The sequence below is a fragment of the Rhea pennata genome, chromosome 20, assembly GCF_028389875.1.
Source record: "Rhea pennata isolate bPtePen1 chromosome 20, bPtePen1.pri, whole genome shotgun sequence".
Taxonomy (NCBI): Eukaryota; Metazoa; Chordata; class Aves; order Rheiformes; family Rheidae; genus Rhea; species Rhea pennata.
In genome coordinates, this window is record NC_084682.1 from 1,128,811 (window position 1) to 1,148,761 (window position 19,951).

At 35.4% G+C, this 19,951-nt stretch overlaps 3 protein-coding genes across 5 annotated transcripts in view; 1 reads left to right on the forward strand and 2 right to left on the reverse strand.

Annotated features, from left to right (window-relative positions):
- The first annotated feature begins 89 nt into the window (after positions 1 to 89).
- Positions 90 to 2,732, forward strand: IFT20 (intraflagellar transport 20). Its single transcript, XM_062592732.1, has 4 exons — positions 90 to 305; positions 700 to 785; positions 1,636 to 1,739; positions 2,284 to 2,732. Exons 1-4 carry the CDS (start codon positions 179 to 181, stop codon positions 2,363 to 2,365), a joined length of 399 nt encoding a protein of 132 aa, XP_062448716.1. The 5' UTR covers positions 90 to 178; the 3' UTR covers positions 2,366 to 2,732.
- Positions 2,733 to 3,577: 845 nt separating this feature from the next.
- On the reverse strand, positions 3,578 to 6,997 carry TMEM97 (transmembrane protein 97). The gene is made up of 3 exons (XM_062592731.1): positions 6,811 to 6,997; positions 5,058 to 5,202; positions 3,578 to 4,550 (listed from the first exon to the last, which is right to left on the reverse strand). The coding sequence occupies exons 1-3, from the start codon at positions 6,931 to 6,933 to the stop codon at positions 4,300 to 4,302; spliced, it is 519 nt and encodes a 172-aa protein (XP_062448715.1). The 5' UTR covers positions 6,934 to 6,997; the 3' UTR covers positions 3,578 to 4,299.
- Positions 6,998 to 10,194: 3,197 nt separating this feature from the next.
- The window catches only part of NLK (nemo like kinase), a 68,135-nt gene continuing 58,378 nt past the window's right edge, over positions 10,195 to 19,951 (reverse strand). For 2 of the 3 annotated variants that reach the window (XM_062592699.1, XM_062592700.1), the window contains exons 8-12: positions 18,831 to 18,932; positions 16,557 to 16,643; positions 14,622 to 14,820; positions 12,595 to 12,688; positions 10,195 to 12,076 (exon numbers count right to left, since the gene is read on the reverse strand). In XM_062592699.1, the coding sequence (XP_062448683.1) occupies positions 12,022 to 12,076; positions 12,595 to 12,688; positions 14,622 to 14,820; positions 16,557 to 16,643; positions 18,831 to 18,932 (537 nt within the window). In that variant the 3' untranslated portion in view covers positions 10,195 to 12,021. Of the gene's footprint in view, positions 12,077 to 12,588; positions 12,689 to 14,621; positions 14,821 to 16,556; positions 16,644 to 18,830; positions 18,933 to 19,951 lie in introns of all 3 variants that reach the window. The other variant, XM_062592701.1, reaches the window with a different exon arrangement.

A 19,951-nucleotide genomic window follows, 5' to 3' on the forward strand; every position in this document is an offset into this window, starting at 1 on the left:
AGCTCCCGGCGGGCGGCGCGCTCGGCCGGGACTACAGCTCCCGGCGTGCCGGGGGCCGGCCCGGCGCCGCTTCCCCCCCCGCCGTGGCACGGCCCGGCTTGTCGCCGTGGCAGCCGCGGTGCGGAGCGGAGCGGCGCTGCCGGCCGGGCGCTCGCCGGGCAGCGGCAGCGGGGACACTATGGCCCGCGACGCTCTGCGGCAGGCCGGGCTGCACTTCGACGAGCTCAACAAGCTCCGCGTGCTGGAGCCCGGTGTGGCCGAGCAGACGGCGCAGCTCCGCGAGGAGTGCGGCGCCTTCGTGGACAGTAAGTGCCGCCGCGCCGGGGCTGGGCCCGGCCTCCGCGGGGCTCTGCCGAGGCAGTTTGTTGCCGGGGTCGCTTAACGGCGCCGCGTCGGGGCCCGCAGCCTCCAGACAGTGGTCCTGGAGTAGGCAGATTACAAAGATGCCTTGAATTGGCGAAATACTAAGCAGGCTGTGGTGTAAAGGACAGTGACGAATCCCATTGGCGTTTAAGGGCTTTTCCCCTTTTTTTCCCCCTTTATATTCTGTCTGGTATGGAGGAAAAATGCTAAAATACACCTGCTTACAGTAAACTCAAAGGACTAAGAAGTCACAGCTGAAAATCAAAGCCTGTAGTACAAGTATTAATCTTACTCAGTGTTGTTTTGATGGCTATTGACAATTTTTTTTCTTTGCAGAAGTAGTAGAATTTCAAAAAATAGTGGGTAGCTTAATTGAACTTGTTGATCAACTAGCAAAAGCTGCTGAAAGTGAGAAGATGAAGGTACTGTGCAATTAATGTAATGTGCCTTGTAGTGTACTCTGCCCTGTGCAGTGCATGAAAATCCTGCTCCCTTTCTTCCTACTTTCACAGTACAAACATTTTTTGTCAGCATCATGCAGAGATTTTCCATGGTAGTTAATATCTCCCTGCCTGTCAGATACGAGAACATGGAGGCTCCAAAGAAATGATAGTAACCGTTGGAAAACTTTTATAAGCACACTCAGAGTATCACATTACTCCTGCATTTAATGGTCCTACTGTTGGAGCTTATTAATATGTTGCATGTAAACAGAAAATTCTTTCCAATCAGTCTGTCTACATTTTGAACTTAGTTCATGAGAAGCCTCATGAGGAAGAACAAAGAGGTTGTCCAAAGACCAAATCAATACATATCTCCATAACTACCTCTGAAACTTTTTTTTGTGTGTATTTCTGCATGTCACCAAGACTGTTTTTCCCGCATATTACTGCAAATTTAAAAATGAATGTTTAGCACAAGTGTAAGTGGTTGTTTTTTCATCATTTGTTCTAGGGGGAAAAAATATAACCAGAGCTTGTCTGTCTGTAATACTAGTAACCAATGATCAGTTTGTATTTCCAGAAGAGTTGGTAGCTTTCCTGTCAGGCTGTTATGAACACTTGAAGTTTGAAGGAAGCTTAAAATGCTTTAATCTGCACAGCTGCTATGGGGTTCTCTGCCTGTTCCACCAAACACTCAGTATCAAGATGATATCCTCTTCTGTTGTTAACATGCCTAAAACACTTCAAAATCAATCTGACAGTAATGAAAGTGTTTAAAAATAACAAAGCTCCTGCTACAACTACACCCCTGCTAATCCTGTTTTGACAGGCCATTGGTGCACGAAATTTGCTGAAGTCTATAGCAAAGCAAAGAGAAGCTCAGGAACAGCAACTTCAGGCTTTAATAGCTGAGAAAAAGATGCAGTTAGAAAGGTAAGTCTTATTAAATGCTTTTTTGGTGCATTGATTTCATATTTTGAAAATGAAGTAGCATATCATACATGACAAACTCAGCTCAATTTTGTAAACTGTATACTCGATTTATTATCTGTGCTTGCCTGCAGGAGGACAGTCTTCAAGCCTGTTCAAACAGTCCATCTGTAGCTAAGATATATCCTCCTATACAAAGCATGCATGGAATGATGCAGTGGCATAGTTCTGTGTTTAACTTAAGGCCCTGTTTACCACTCTTACAGGAAGCCTCATTTCTAATGTTTTTGTGGCTAAACAGGGCATGAGATTATGCAGCTGAAGAAACTAATAAAGTTTCTATTTGTCCAGTGCTGTTTGTCCAGATTTTTGTAGGTACTTTAGAACTGCAATGTCTAACTGATGTAACCACTGCTTTAAAAATGACTACATGCTTAGCCTAGATTTCCTTCACAACAGACCCATGAAGAGAGAACTAAATCATCTAAATAGGATGTTGGATTTAGGATTTGAACGTAGCTTCTAACCTTTTTTTTTTCTCTTTCAGATACCGAATAGAGTATGATACTCTGTGTAAAATAGAAGCTGACCAGCACGAATTTATTGACCAATTCATTTTTCAGAAATAGAGGGTTTCAAGATAAAACAACATATTGACCTGGAAACATGAACATTCTAGGATTCTGAGGCTTTCAAAAATATGCAATTTTTCATTGTGTATGAATGGATGGCTTGTATAAATGAAAATGTTTTTTAATGCAATATGAATTTACACTAAAAGTGGCAATAAGGAGAGCTTTCTAACAGATGTAAATAAAAACAGTTTTGTCCTTTAATTTTGTAAAACTTTTGTACAGTCAGTAGTTCTAATTCAGATTATAATTGAGTTAACACTATTGCTGCTATGTTATGTCTCTCACTTTTTTGAGGTGTACAGCTCTGTTGAAGAAATCAGGAAATAAATTATTGTTTTCAGACCTTCTGGATATACCAAAATTAGTTGCTTCTGCTAAGTTATTTCTGCTCTTAAGAGTTTACAACTTCCTGCATACTCATAATGAAGAATTTTCAATATATAGTATTTTCATCTTTATAAAGACTCAACAACAACAGAGAGAAGCAGCAGTAATTTTTATCTATATCGATCAGATTTTCTTTTGCTACACAGTTTAAAAGAAAACAAGGACAAACTTAGTAACAGAATTGATCAATTACAAATGAAAAAAGTAGAAAACACAGCAGAATTAAGATTAAATTGCATCTGACGTTCAATGTCCATACAGCTACTAATACTAGACTAAAATGCTTTTTTTGAATATTTTAAGAATATATCTTAAAACTGATGAAACAAACCATTCCAAGCATACTGTGACATAAGGGGTATAAATAAACTATAAGTATGAACGTGACATTTAAAAATGGAATGCCCATATTTTACAGTGCTGCAAGCACTTAGCATCTGATATTAAAATCAAGCCTTATGTTGAAGTGCCAGTAGATGTGTTTTATGCATGTCTTTAGGAAACTAAATATGGAAATGTTGGCCTTTCAAAGCCTGTAGAAGCTTTAAATTATACACCAATTAAGTAAGTCCTGAAATATATAGGCAGTGACTGAAAAGCCTATTCTTTGACCTCTAAAATTTTAAACAAATCTCCAAGGTTGAATTTTACAGATCAGATTGAGAACAACAACAACAATCTCTACCAGTAAGTAGGTTTTAATTGCTGTAACTTCAAAGTCTAATGCAACATTTTCTTTATGGGCTAGGTAAGATCTTACGGTCATTTTGAGTTCCTTTTAGTCATTCCCACGAGATTTAAATGAAATGCTCATTCAGATATATTTAGTTATTTATTTCCATAGTAGCAGTGATTTCATTGGAAGCAAGTAGCTTACAAATGCTGAAGTTCTTCGGAATCCTTTGGGAAGAAGTGTGCCTCATTGTCAAACTAAGTCAATTTTAAGCATTCAAAAATCCAGATTTTTGGCATATGTTTCACTAACCAGACATTTACAGTTAATCAAAATTTGAGCTGAGGAAAGCAAGGTGAGATTCTGCTTTTTGGAAGGGCTGAGAAAGATTGTTTTATGGAAGTGTTGCATATTTGTGTGTGATCACTTACGGAGTTGGCACAATGTGTTCTTAGAAGAGAGGTTTCTTAAGTAGCTTTATAACATCATCTTGGAAAAAGACTAGCTGAATGGAGAACAAATATCAGGTGCAATTCCCCCTCACACCTCCCAGTATACAATTACATACCACAGTGGTAAAGGTTTATTTCCTAATACAGATGTGCCACTCAAGATGGACAGTGTGAAAAGAGCTTGGTCCCTTGAGTTGTGTATGCAGAGATACCACATGGAATTGCTAATAGAGGCTTCCACCAAAGCTGTTCCTGATTAGAGTAGAGCTGTAAGCTCAAGGAAATTCAAACTTTTCTTGCAGGAGTCTGATGCTTGGGTAAGAGCTGTGGCAGTTGACAGTATTAGGCAGATGTTTGTCCCAAAGGACCAAGTCAGCATAGGCTCTAATAAACAAGTACGAGTTTTTATAGCTGATTTACTTCTTTTTTCTTTTCTCCACGTGGTTGTATTGGTGGCTGTACAGCATGGTAAAGAGAATCAGAAGTGGAATCAGCAAATACGGCGCATATATAGATAAGAGAATTAGGCGTTCACGTTGTGTCTGAGGGCCCAGATGCTCAGATTTTGAGAAATCATGAAACAGGATATGAGCAAGGATAGGAAACAACGTTGTAGCTACATGGCTAGAGTAGATAATTGCAGGAGTCCTTATCCATTTGCAGCCACCTGTATTGAGGCAAAAATGAAGCAATATTGAAATATTTTTGAAAAGAGCAGAATACAGTGGTTTATAAATTAACAGAACATTAACTGTTACATCTGTGACAGGCTGAGCTGTAGTTATAGTAAATAGGTGGTAGAAAAAATACTAGTAGCAACCCAGGAAAATTAGGATCTAGCTTAGTAGAAATTCAGAATGACAGTGATCGTGAAAGTTTTAAAGTAACAAAGTACACAGACTTGACCCAGAACTTTGTCTATGTTGGTAGCTTGCCAGATGTTAAGTGTTGGTGCTGGTTACACATAAATCACTGCATTGAAAAGAGCCTACAGTTACAGTTTTTGTTTCTGACAGGCCTTATTCTATGCTGCTTTCTCCGATAAAACTTGCAAGAAAATAGCACCCCACATGGTGCTTAAGATTGCTGGATAAACTTTCTTTGCTATACAAAAAGCAAATGTTTTACAGAAATGCTGCACATGATAACACTGTTCTTCCACTTTTATACCAACCTTTTAAGAAGGCATATGCTGCAATGGGAAAGAAAGGCATTTGTAAGAAGGCTTCACAAAATATAAACGACTTAAACCACTCAGGGGGCTGGATCATCATTGGATCTCTAAAGGTGACTGCATACCACTGTAACAACTCTGTCAGCTTAAGGAAAAGAACAAAACAACAGATTAATACACGGAGCATCAGCTGCAACAGGGAAAAAAAATGATGAACCTGAGCTGCTCTTTGTATGAAGCCTGTTTCTGCAGTGGGAGAAATCACGTGATCTCATCTCAGTATATGAGTCGTCTTGGTGCAATTTTGTCTTAATAGAGGTTAAATTCCTGAAGTCCTTAATGTGATGAATCCTTTCCTTCAAGTATATATTAAATTTACATAACAGGCAGTTCCTGAACTGTTATATTATCTACCAAAAAAAGAAAAATGAGACCCACAAAAAAATCCATACTTTGAGATTAGTAGATAAAGAAAGAATTCTTGTATTTTCCTCTTTCAAATCCTCCTATTGCCAGGACAGGTGAGCTCAATGTTGCAAATATTTTTAGACACTTGTAGTGTCTAACTAGGTAGTGTGACTTATAGAAGCAGCCCCAGTCAGGTCTCATTAAATCAAGAGGAGTTCAGTGCCTTGCTCGCTCATGTGAGTGCATCATTACACCTCAGAATACACAGCTATCTACTGTGGCTTGAAGAGCTTGATGTAAGAATTTCGGCCTAGTGAGTTGTAATCTGTTTCCACGATGGAAATGTAAATTCCAGCATGGCTTTAAGTTGGACTTTGAACTGAAAGACACGTATTGAGATTTGCTAGTTAACTATTAATTAAAAGCGATTTCTATAATGCAAAAATTGTACTGGGTGGCAACAATCAAACTCACTAAAGGTAAAGGTAGTAGAAAGTTATGGCTGATCTCATTCTGATGATGAGCTGAACTGACTGTGATCTTCTATCCATCTATTATTTTATTTGATTATTTATTGTCTTGCATATTTTCAAAAATCAGCAAACTAAAGATTGTTATTAATACGTTTGGATATGCCTGCTCTTGCATCTTAGTAACTTCACATTTTTGGTAGAGGTATGAGCCAAACCCAGGAGCACTGAATTACAAGGGTGGTTACAGAGTCACATTCAAGTGACATATGTGACAGGAATGCAGCATGGCACATTCCTATGCACACGAATTTTATTGCTCCATTCTGCTTTCCTCTACCTGCAAAAAACACACTACACTGAGAAAATTACACTATAAATTTATCAGGATTTTTCTTGCTTGCCTCACTTACTGTAGGAATTTAATTTGAAAGAAGCAGTGTACATACATTTGATTTAGAAATATGAAAAAAAAAAAAAAGAAAAAGGCTTATGGCTTCTAAGTATACCAGTAAATCAGGTTTATTCTAATTCCCAACTGAATAACTACAGAAGAAAAAATATAAATCATAGTGCAGATAGAGGTGTTGATTTTTTTAGTTATTTTATTTTAGATGATTTACTCCTTTTTTTCCTTATGTCTCTTTACATACTAGATTTTCAAAAAAGGAAAAAGAAAAAATGGCACAGGATCAGTTACATCAAGCTGAAGGCTATCTATAAAATTACAACTATTCAAAACCTTTACACAGAACTATGTCCGTCATCCTCCAAAATCGCTTTTACCTACCAGTCGCTACATCTTTGCACAGCTGCCTGCAAGCAAATCACAATCTAACCAAGATCTCAGCAGATTCTCATCATCAGCTACTTACGCTCTCTGGGTAGATACCAGCTCCTGGCAGAAGCGCTTGCAGGTCTATCATTAATGTGATGGGAATATGAGAGAGAAAGTACACAGCAAAGACCCACTCCAGGAGGCGAGTCGGAGCAGCCATAGTTGCACGCTCCCGACATGCCCCTCCCGACTCCCGTCATCCCCGCGCACAGCGGCTCTGCGTCCTCTGCACAGACCCACAGCCTCTGCGGCCCTGGCCTTACCGTACTGCTGCAGAAGGACTATTTTAAATACATTAAAACATTGAGGGTAGAAGAAGGAAGACATACAATTTAGATCTTAAGTTTCCCATTCAAAGCAGCCTCCAGCAATAATATGAATTTACAACTGTTTGCTTATGCGCAAGTAGAAGCATGCATATGTATTTCATCAAAGTAACACAAAGAATAGAACAAAAACAAGCCAAGTGTTTGACTTGCTATGGAACATATCTTCCTAAATCATTTAAGTCTGAAATACTGAAAAGCACTTAACATATACACTTCTCAGTAGCTGCTAAACTGCTAGTTATACTTTAAAATGTTACCATGTTTTCCCATAGTTTATACTCATTTATTTCACATTTCTTGGCTGAGTCCTATAGCTAGCAAAAAAGCATTCCAACAATTAACTTCCTCTTGCAGAACAATTTTTGACAGGCCGGACTATCTTCTACAGATAGTAAGACTATGAGATTTAAACATGGCTAAAGATCAAGCTTTTTCAAGATTTAAACAGACTAAGGATCAAGGTAAGAAAAAAGTAAAAAAAAAAGTTTTTTTTTATGAGTACTAACATGCCTTCCATAGACTCATCTATCTTCATCACAGAGCTTAAAAAGGCACCAAATCAAGTATATCAGTATATCAGCTAATTGAGAGTGTCTGATTCCATCCCCAACTGAGGACACAAGTTATCCAGTGCATAAACCCAGAGTATATTTCAATTATCTTCTAGGATTCCAGTTTCCTCCACTTATCAATGTTGCAAACAGCTTAAAAAATCACAGGTCAGCAGGATTATACAAGTACAATGCACAGAATTTTCTATCAAGTGGTATTTGACAGAATTTAAAATATATAAAGAATGAAGAGTCCAAGGATCTCAAGATATTCTACTACTAAAATAACTAAATAAAATAAGAAGATTGGTAAAACGGCTACTGAATAAATATTAAAATAATCTGTTCAGTCTGCTGAGTATTCATACACTCCTGGCAGGTCAAATGAGAATGCATATCTCAATTCTGTTCTGAAGATGTTATTTATCCAAAACTGTGCCAGTGTCTTCACTGAAATACTCTTAATTTTAGGAACTTTGTCAGTATATTCTCCCAGGCTCATCTCTAACACTGAGTTGTATCTGATGGTGCAAGCCACTAAGGGAAAATGTGGTGATTTATAACCACTGAGGATTTGGCCCTTTGAAGTGAAATTCTGTTTCTGTTAATCCTAACAAGGCTAGAATTTCAATGCAATTCAATAATACTGTGACACAGAGACAGTACTGGTCAATTATGTACTTTGCATGTTTCTCAAGACACAGACTGAATCCTCTGCAGGGGCATAAACTCAAGAATCACTATGACAAAAATGGTATTAGGAAGCATTAAATGAGCCTAGACAGTTAGGTATTTCACTAACCTCCAATTTATCACTCCAATGTGAAACACAGAGCTGCATCTGTTGCTCAGTATGTTTTTAAAGGCTTACCTCTTTATTATGTCAATAATTTGTACTTCATCAAATGAACAGAAGCCAAAGGAACAATAAAGTTTAGTACAGATAATTAGTTAAATAACACTTTTCAACCAATGTGCTGTAAATGCTTTCTCAGGATGCAAGTATTCCAAATACCCAACTAATAAATAGAATGCAGGAGAAAAACTTTGTAATTTTATAAGTTAATTGATATAAATCAATCAATGGTATTTCACCATAACTCAGGAAATGGGTTCTGGCAACTGACTTTGCCATAGCTAATCTTGTTTAGTTCCACTGGCTCACCTTCAAGTCGTACAAACAGAAGGACTACACCTTCTAATAGCAGGATGTTTTTTGAAAACTTGTATGCAATTTTAAGTTATTTTTTGCACTCACTGCTTCTGTACTCTTGTCAGTGCACAATTAATAAAAGGAGATGCAGAAGCTGTATTTAGAGAGCTTACAGATAAGCAATGGTAAGTTTAAATGTACTTCACAGTGATATCAGCAAGCTTAAGGAGGATTAAAATGCAGCTCTGAAAACTGCTGTCTATACTGCAAGCTAGATTTTAACCTTACTAGGAAAGAAAGAAGCTTCTGATATGACCTCACAAAAATTTAATCACCTTAAGTGTAATAATGCATGTACATATATGCGTTCACTTTACAAACAAATAATCTTTGTCAGAGATGGCTTTTATGAGCTCTCACTTCCGCTGTAGTTCATTTACATTAAAAAATGTAAAATACAGCAGAGACTACAGTTATGTTCTTTATATATGTACGCATTCAATTTTAATTACATACACTCATTCTGCAAAGTGTCTTGCCCACATCTGTATCAAAACACTCTGAAAGGAAAATGTCTAAAAGACATTTTGTTCTTTGCATGTTTATGAACGAGATTAACTCACGGAAATCACACAATTAGCCCCAAAAATACACTGATGCAAAAAGTGGACTTTGCTAATTGTAGTACTATGTGCTAATATATTTACAAAGTTATGTGTCAGAAAGAGAAGAACCCACAAATAAAGTCCTCATTTTTACTGCAGTCTTATGCTGAAGGAGAATCAAATGAGCAGACTGAAAAATGGCAGTGAACTAATGGAAATCAGTTCAGTATGAGACAACCATGAAACAATAATGACATCACCATCACCAGTTCTAAAAGTTGTTAATTTAGCTCATAATAGTATGAAGTCTTTGAAGAAGAGGCATGTATACATGAGTAACAAACAATATTCATGCTAACACTGGGAAGAGAACCCATGCTGAAAAGGTCATCCTTCCCTTTGTATCAATTTATTTCTTGTGAAATCTTGAAGCTTTTGCTAGATAGTTCAATTTGTCTGATCTTTAAAAGCCATATCCATAAAACATACGAACATTTTTTTCATTCCTATTGTTACACCACCACTGAACGATGCATTCTTTGCATTACTGGTACAGAAAACAATGAAGGAATATATAATGAAAAAAATTACATGAACTTTGCAAATTAAGTACAATCTATACACAAACGGATCTCTTTCAAAACCCTATAAAGGGCAAGTCAGTTTCTCATCTTGATTTCATCTATAAGTTTTACCTTTATTCAGGATCGAGCTTAGAGATTAAATATATATTTCATTAAAAAATCATATATACATGTATATACAAGCATATATGTGTGCATGTGTGTGCATGTGTAAAAATCAAAACCACATCCAAAACAATGTATTACAAACTCTTTTTACTTGTATTCTTTGACATAATTCAATCAAGATTGTGACAACAAGGTGGGAGATCAAGAAGGAAATAAAGATAACACCACTTCTTTTTTCAAATGTCACATTTAATGTTTTCACCACTGTACTTCAAATCTACATTTTACAAAGTGACCAGCAAGTGTGCCACATTAACTGACCAACCTCTGAGATTTTACCTTTCATACCAGTGTCTTCTTGGGCTCTTATAATTATAACACGTTTCTCATTCAAGTGAATTGAAATGCTTCAGTTGGTTTTATTCTCAGGAGCCTCATAAAAAACAAAGATATTGCACCATCTTTGTTCAATAATTCAATGTTTGTCTCTTTCACAGCAAATAATTACTTCATTGAAGTTAAAACTTCCAAACATAACTTACTAATAGTCTCCAATTTCAGCTCAGATCACTCTTGTTGAAAATACTCTGCTAAATACAGATAACTTACAATAACTTTAACAGTTAATTGTCCATAACAAACACCACGGTTTTTCTCCAGACCAATGCTCAAATTTTAAGACCACCCTTTAGTATTTCTTTGTACAGGTGAAAAACAGTCTTCAATTTTCTAGTCTTGTTTTAAATATAAAAGTTGGAAGGGACATTCAAGTTTCAAGTCTCCACACTGAACTTAAAAAAAAAAAAAAAAAAAAAAAAAATCATGTGGAGGTAAACAAACCAAGTTGTATACTCCAGGAGGTAGAGGCCTTCAATTTGTGTTCATATATACATATGCACAGAATTCAGTGTTCCAACAGAAAAAGAATTAGCCAAAAAGTAATAAAAGTTATTTACTACTGTGACATTTCAAGACTTCCACAGCTTTGCCTAAAGACACGAACACAATTAACATAATTCCCTATGTGCTTTTTTTTTTTCCTTTTCTTTTTTCTTTTTTTTTTCTCAACTGTCCAGTGCAGGAAAAAATTCTCACAAAATTTCACAGACCTAAAATGTGCAAGCTAGTTTCTCTCTATACAGCAATGATGTCAGGGATCTCTGAAATTAGCCCATAAATGGAATTATTTACACACATAGAAGATGCATGCTGAGGGGTTTTATGTAAGAAAGAGCAGAAAAACTTCTAATAAAAATAGATTAAATATATATATATATTTATACTGGGTAAGGAAACAGAAGTTTAGTCTCTCCTAGTCACAAACTCATTCTCTCTACTCACAACATTTGATTTTAGAACAGCACACATCACCATCACAGCTCTAGTGAGAAGCTATTTATAGGATTTGATCATCAGGTGACACGCTCACTTAATGTGGTCACTGTCATCTGATGTGACTTCATGATTGGTCGCAGTCAAGTTTTCTGTATTCCTTAGTCTTAGAAAACCCCAGATCTTCAGGAATGGCTCAATATCAAAATGTATGTCTATCTTTTTGTACAATCTCACTTCAATTAAAAAAACAAACAACAACAACAACAAAAAAAAAAACAAAAAAAAACCCTCCCCAAATTTGGTTCAATTCTGTTTGTTCTGAGCTGAGCCATCACAGCTGCACTAGAATTCATAAAACACGTGCAACTCTGGGTAAAATATTTTCTTCTAAAAGCACAACCACTTTACAAGATTAAAAGTCTAGTACATTTCTAAATATTATTCATATTGTACAAGTAGTGGTTGTTAATTTAAAACTTCATTAGTAAAATTACAGTACAAGCATGATTAACCTCCAGAATTGCAAATCCCAGACTCCAGTGGAAAGCTACATTACATTTTCAGTAGTATATTATCTTCCACTTTATTCCCAAACCAGTGGAGATGGCGGCATCTCGGATGGTTGAGCAACTGTGGAACTAGAATGCAAGAGATACAGAAAATCAGTGTTCATTTGCAATAGCTAACAGACAAGAAAGTTAAGGCTTGATTAGTAAGCAAAGATTTCAAAGGAAACAAAAAAACCCCCAAGACCAATAGTAAACAACACTGACGACGAATACTTCAATGTACTTTTTTTTTTTTAATGATTCCTCACCTATCACTGTCATTCATTTTAATGGTTTTACAATGTAGTTTTACGATGAGAATTCAACTCATCAATCTGTCAATTTAATTTTTAACAGCCTGATTTGGGTATTTTCATGTATTTTTAAAAATATTGCTTGAAATTTTTGCACATTTTACTTAAATTCAGCTTTACCTGCACAAAATTACTCTTTAATGTAATCACTCATATGCTTAAAGTATTCTTTGCAGCATTTACCTATGGGTCTTCCCTAATTTATGAACATAAAACATAATAACATTTTGAATGTGTGACTTGTGTACTACTAATAAATGTGAATTAGTATCAGATGTGATTACATACAGTTACCTAATAAAGCTCTTAAAAGCAGCAGACTGAGGGTTGATGCAGAGAGGCACTCTGTTTCCTTTCTGCTGTTCCAAAATGAACTGATGAATGATTTCTGTATGTGAGAGAAAGATAAAAACACCATACCACATAGATTAACACTTTTTGCTTCAGTAAAAAGCAATCTGGAGTGGAGAATAATAGTTTCCTTCACTGAAAGTATAGTTCAGTAAGGATAAAATAAGTTTTCCTAAAAAAGAAGATAAAAAGTTTTCTAGTTTTCCTAAATCTCATCTGACACATTCAGTCTCATACCTTAAGTTCACAGGGAACTTTTATATGCACATTGAAATAAATGTATGTACAATAAACCCCCAATCACAACTATAATACTAAATCAATCATAATCAATTACAGATTTAATTCCAAGAATTTTAGGATATAAATTCTTGAAAGACAATTCTTAAGTTGAACTTCATTTACGAATACTGAAAACACAGTTCTATTATTCATTAGTGGTATGTAGTGGTATGCGAGATGAAAGAAAATAAAAAAGTATCCAGTCTAAATGCTTAGTCCATTTTGGTAGTAGCAACCGATTTCATGAATCAAGCACAAAACTGCCATTTGAGAAGGTTAAAATAAAAAAGTAAATTTTCATAAGGAAAGAGGAGCTCTATATGTAGCTGCTAGACAAAACATCTTTTTAGACATGCACCTTTGTACACACACATAGACACAAACACACTCGGGGTGGGGGGGGAGACAGGGGGAAACAGGTAGACGGGGGTGCCTGGGAGGTTTGGAAATAGGCTGCTCTTCTACATGCAGCAGCAATGAATGCCAGAACAAATCTCCATACATCTGGATAGTAAGTTAGAGGCGATGTGCTGGAATTTGCATTGTTGTCTGCAAGCTTTCATGGCAGTTTTGGGAATAAAACATTACAGAAAACATAGCAGAGCTATGTAACCCACTGAAAAGTGATGGACAAAGAAGGGAAATGGAAAGAGCAACAGGATAAAAACAAAATAATGTTACGTGAATTTGTAGAAACTATAAACGTGAATTTCAGAATCAAAAGTTCAGGATATATCTAAAATAAGTCCTGCTATCATGGGAACATTACAGAGCATTTTTTCCCGCCTGATAGAACTATGCGATAACACATTTCTGCTATTTCAGGACATATAGCTCACTTGCTCCTTTTTGTCTAATTAACATTGCCACTAAATAGAACCTAAATCCCTGCCAGTATTCTAATATTGCACTGCTTATAAAAGGAATGCTATCCTGACTGAATCTGATTTCAAAAGAAATAAAGTCTATTTTATGGCTCGTTTTTTATGATGGAATCAGACTCCAAATCTCTAGTGCCACCAAGTAACGGCTGGTGTCTAGTAACTGTCTACACTAGTAGTTTCCCCTTCCAGGCATCCAGACTGATTTTCCTCATGATGGCATATCAAGACCTAGAATGAGTCTTTTATGTGACTGCCAGAACCACAGTGTGGCATCAGCATCAGGGCTTATGACAACAGCTGCTTCAAAAGCACTTGACATGGACATACCAATATGAGCAGAGTGTGAAGATTAGATAAAATTAAGTGGGAGAACTATGAAACTACTCAGCTTCTGTTACTTGCTATGATGCTGACTTTTTCTGAGGATAATTATCACAATAATGCCTCCCATTATTGTGATATCCATAATATCCCATATATCCCATAATAGTGATTTCTCTTTAACCAGCAGCACAAGAGACTCAGTAGCACAGGGAATGTTGGCTCCAGATAAGAACCCTATTAAGGTTAGAAAACAATAGACTTCCAAATGCCAATGATGTGTGTGACATTATTTAATGTCAGAAAAACAGCAAACGATTCTGTTCTTTTAGTGTAAAGGAATTTGTTCGAGTATATATTATGGAAAAATATCCCCCAAAATCCTAGATTAGTAATTACATTCAGATTGCCTATCCTAACTATAAATTATTAACAGATGGAGCAGGAAGATGAATCCAAATGCAAAGATTAACCACTACTCACCTTTAACTTGCCGAACAGAACTGAGGTTCTTTTCAAAAGTGTCATCAAATTTGGGATTAGTGATGGGCTCAAAATCACTGGTATAAACTCTTCCAGTAGATGTGGAAAAACAACATTTACACATACAAGTGTGGTATCGCAACCGCCCTTCATCAAGATACGGGTGAGCTAAGGCATCCTTAGCAGATATTCTTTTGGACTGAAATGTTGCATAGGAAAAAAAGGAAAGAAAAGACATTTTCAGAAGTACTGAAACAGTCTAAAGGATATTTACTCATCAATTTATTCTCAATTGTTTTATAAATCCCAAGCCACGTAAAGAAATAGTTCTTATGAAATGTTTTTGCTTTGGAATCACTTTACCACTAGGGGGAACGTTTTACTTAAAAACAAGCAAAAATGATATTGATCTTTTAGTACAATAGCTAATGATAGAAAATGCGTCTAATACAATTTTTGGAAATATATTTTACAATAATTACTTTTTCCAGATAACCTTATTATTATGAATGCTATAATAATCAAAACAACGACTAATAATTTTAACGTTAGCAAATACAGAATTTTGTAGGTCCATATTCTGCAAAATATTTTATTTGTGTGTAAATACCTATCTAAAATAAAACACAAATTTAAGCCTCACTGAGGATGGAATAAGTCAGGATATGGCATAAGGAGTTCTTAGGAATACTTTGCAGGTTAAGTTTCAGAAAACCAGTGATGAAGGAAGTACAGAAAAGGTGCTGGTCAGAGCAATGGATTAAATTATGAAGTCTTATTTCCATGTCACTGAGAAATTTTTTGTGCGTAGCCCAATAAAAGCACTCAATCTTTTCATGTGTCCAATACCATCCTGTCTAAAAAGGAGAATACTATCTGCTTCTAAAATACAGCAGATAGAAGTGCTATTGAAAATCCAAGGTACAATTAAATACTTTGTCATAGGTGAATTTAAAAGATGTACACAGAAAAAATTTACTTACTCAAAGTGACAGAGCAAAAGCAGTGACAAAGCTTGAATTAGAAACCAAGAATCCTAATTCTCAAGACATTTTTAGATGTTATCATCCCTCCTGAAATAAATATCACCTGTTCTAAAGGGTTGCCCTGTTTCTTTTAAAAAAAATAAATAAAAATCAAAACAAAAACATATTTATTTCAATGTGATTTGGGGATACTAGTATTCTGAAGGTCAGCAGAATTAAAAAGTAAAAATTAAGTTTGTTTACATAAAACTTTTTATTTAACTTTTCTGTGATTTCTTTTCAGGAACGTAGTCTTAAGATTCTTTAAAAATCCAAAGATAATTCCTTCTGAAAATTCCATCAGCTACAAGCTTTGTCCTTTGCAGTGTAGTCAGTTTGTCTGTACTTTATTTGAAGGCATTCTACTGTTAAGATGAAATAACTGAGAAGACTAATTCAGGTATCAGGTTTTCCAAAGATAGTTTTGTACAATAAGCCCAAGAGAGGAAATTCAAAATTCACAGAAACAAATTTCTACTAGAAAAATAGAAACTTGGTGGAAAAAGATCCTGTTATGCAATTGTGGAGAGGCACAGGATTTTTTTTGTGCATTGAAAGACCATGCACACCCACGTGTCTCTAATTAGAACAGCATCAAAATATCTGATGTTCTGCTACCTACACCTAGCTAGGAAAAGATGGAATGATTCATTAACACCCTCATATCTCTAACTCTATCATATCTTTCTTCAAAAGACCACTTGATTTTAAATGTGAAACTCCCATTCCAGGGGAAAATTCATTGACTAGTTATAAGATGACTCCTATGCACTTTACAGAACTAAAAGTACTAAAATGTAGTCAAGAAAATCAGTTAAAACAGTTCTTACCCACAAAATTCATTTAAGTAATGGACAACAAAACATTTTGTAAATCAAAAGGTGTTAGATTTATTTTAAATCATACTTACTGGATCAAAGACCAACATCCTGCAAAGGAGATGAACTGCTTCATGTGTAGCTTGACTGGAAAGTGTATAAAGGACAGGAAGGGATGGCTATAAAGGAATGACAGAAAAAAAGTACAAATAGTTGCCACATCACAGCTCAGTCAGTAAGAAAATAATGTTATATCATGCATTACTTTATAGTTACCAAGGACAAATATCCTGTAAAAAAGGATGTGCACTACCTACTTCTTTCCAACAAGATTATAATCACTATTGGTAAACTCAGCAATTCTAATAGGCAGTTAATTGGTTATTTTTTACTTAGTTGAGATGTAATCCCTAGACAAATCTATACTTCGAACACATTTACTACAGAATAGTCACTGCTGCAACCACAGTACAAACCTACAACAAAGTATAATGTTCTCTTTATCTCCCCTTCATCATCAGTTACTGATGAGTTATAAAACCAACAAATTCTAATTCTTGGTGAGCTACTGATATAACAGATGCTGAATAGGTTTGATTATCCACATCATTTCCAGTATTTCATTTTTCTGATCTCATTCACTGCCAAATTATGGATTATTTTGCCTTTCTTTTCCCAGCCAATCCATATCTAACTGAAAGTAACATCTAGTACAATTAAAATGACCTTCAGGCATACAGTGTTTTAGATAGAAATAAATAGGCCAGCTATAACAGCTTGAAGGAACGGGGGGTGGGGAAAAGGGAGGGTTCAGTAAACTGCACCTTGTTCTACAGTGAGGTACTCTGGGCCTAAACTGCATGCTAAAAAGGTACAAATAACCCAAAGGTGATATGCTCCCTGAAGGAATGCATACGGCTAGCTCTAGCAGCGCAATACTCTGCTTAGGCCCACAGTATTCTGACTATACAAAAACACAGCTTTGCAGATACTCTTCTCCTGTATTTCCTCATTTTGCTCACACACACAGAAGCACAAGGGCCTATCCATTCTGCAAGTTCTCAGTTTTAGCTGAGAGTGAAAAATATTGTGGCACAAATACTCAAGATAAAACAGATTTTAAAAACTAGCTATATCCGGCACTTGCTGGGAATATGAGCAGGTAACCTTCCCTAGAGCCAGGAATTTGAAGGCAAGTACAAATCTCCTTAGCAGTAAGTGCTGTAAAGCAGATTGGTTATACAGCTTCAAGTATGAGGTCAACCTCTTTTCCAATCTCAGCAATACAGTCAGGCCCTGCTAGTTTGACAAGCAGATAACATTCTAACAAGATTTTACTTAACATATTAAGTTACCATTTGACAACTTTTAACTTCACATATTCTCTAGCCTGAAAGTCTCCTTTGACTCTGAAATTAAATGTTAACACTAAGATAGTAAAATGCAAACAAGACATTTCCTCCCTTTTCCCCAGGATTTCTAAAATGTTGGAAGAAATATTGTCTGAAGAATATAAAATAATAAATAAATAAGTTAATTTTATATGTATATGCCAACAGGGCAGGAAGAATTAAAGAGTGTGTTCCACTAGTGTGTATGATTAATGAGTAGTAAGATGTGGGAAAAATATATTAGCTTGTTGACAAAAGTGTCTAAAATATTTTGCCAAAAATACAACAAAGCATTTGAAAACTAGCTAGTATATTTATGGGACAATACTCACTGACAAAGTTAGGCTTTATATTAAATTTGCATGGATCCATAGGATTTCCAAAACTACGTAAACATCTATACAGATGTTTAACTTGTAATACTCTTGAAACTGTCAATGCAGGAGACCCTCTGCAGCTTTCTGAAATGTACAGTTAATTTTAATTTACGTCTCCTGCCAATATTATCAATTAAAATGAATATCTTCTTTTAAAATAACTATCAAAACACTGTCTCTTTTTTTAAAAATAAAAGAAAGATTCACTTGTAATTCACTTGTATCAGTAAATCAAGCAATATATATGAGACAGAAGACAGAAATGCACTTTACTAGCAAGAGCTTTATCTCAATAGCAGTTCGGATAACTACACCTTTAACTAGTTTCACTGCAACAACTAATCTTTGGTAAACCTGATTCAGTTTACAGTTAGAGATATCTCTGAGATTAAATATCCAAATAAAACACTTACAAACATATGTATAAATGCCATACCAATGAATTTTTTTCTGGCCTGAGAATTCAACCATAATGTAAAAAAGAATGATGATTTAGCAGTAGAATCCTGCCCAGAAGAAATCCTAATTTTTGAATGCTAGCTGAAGGATAGTCTTGACCAAGTGTAAGGAAAGCCATGAGATTAATATTAAGCTATACCTGTTTATGAGGACCCCTGAGTATATGTGCCTTAGCGCCTTCACAAGCCGTCCTCATAGCTTCCAGTGACGGTGTTCCCAACAGGTCTGTGATCAAATCCAACTGTAAATATAGAATATAGATACGTCAGATCTTAGACAAAATAATATTCCGCACAGTAACAGCAGATTCTTAAGTAAAGTTTAAAGAATGAATCAATTGGAAAACACTGATGGTATAGCTAAAGAACGTTAACCTATATAGTTAGTAGGTAGCAAATGCAAACATTTGCAACTTAACTGAAAAAGTCTTAACAGAAGTTGACTTTTAAGTTTGGGAGGTTTTTTCTTTACTGATTTAGTAAAATAATTTATTGCAATTTTAAAAGTCAATTTTACATCATTATACAAATTCTTAAGTATCATTAATGTTGAGAATATTTAGTTTTTCAAATGAATAACACAACTGCATGTCAGCATTGCATCCCAATATACTACACAAAATGACCCCAAAACCAGGTCAACTACTATTTTACATAAAACATTTTGCCATCAACAGAAATAACACTATAGACAAGGTAAAAAAAAAAAAAAAAAAAAAAAATCACAGAACTACAGCACAAATTTTATAATTAAAATTCCAATAGCAAGGTTTGAGATATTAATTTGAGCAGGAACACTAGACATCGAATCATTTTACAGAAAAGAATTTTTAAAAAGAAATGAAGTATCATTAGCAGGACTTCTCATAATTTTTTTTCTAAATTAAATTAATTAAGTGTACATTATTAGGTATTTAAGCTGTGTGTTCAATTCATGTCATCTTTGTAAATTATATAGATTTAATTAAAATGAGAATTACTGCATCTCATTTGCAGTATTGCTGGTGTGAAGTATTGCTAAGGTATTGAAACGACAAACTCAGAATGGACAAGAAAAGAAAATACATCTATCCAGCATCAGAGAAAGGAAAAGAAGTGGTGCTAGTGAAGAATATGAAAGTTATCCAAAAAAGAGCAAAGATGATGTTGTGGTTAAAACTTATATCAACTTTAAATGACATTACATTTTGTTCACATTTTAAATTTTGGAAAGCAACACACAAGCTCTTACTTCATTTCTACAAGCATGTGTGCATATACC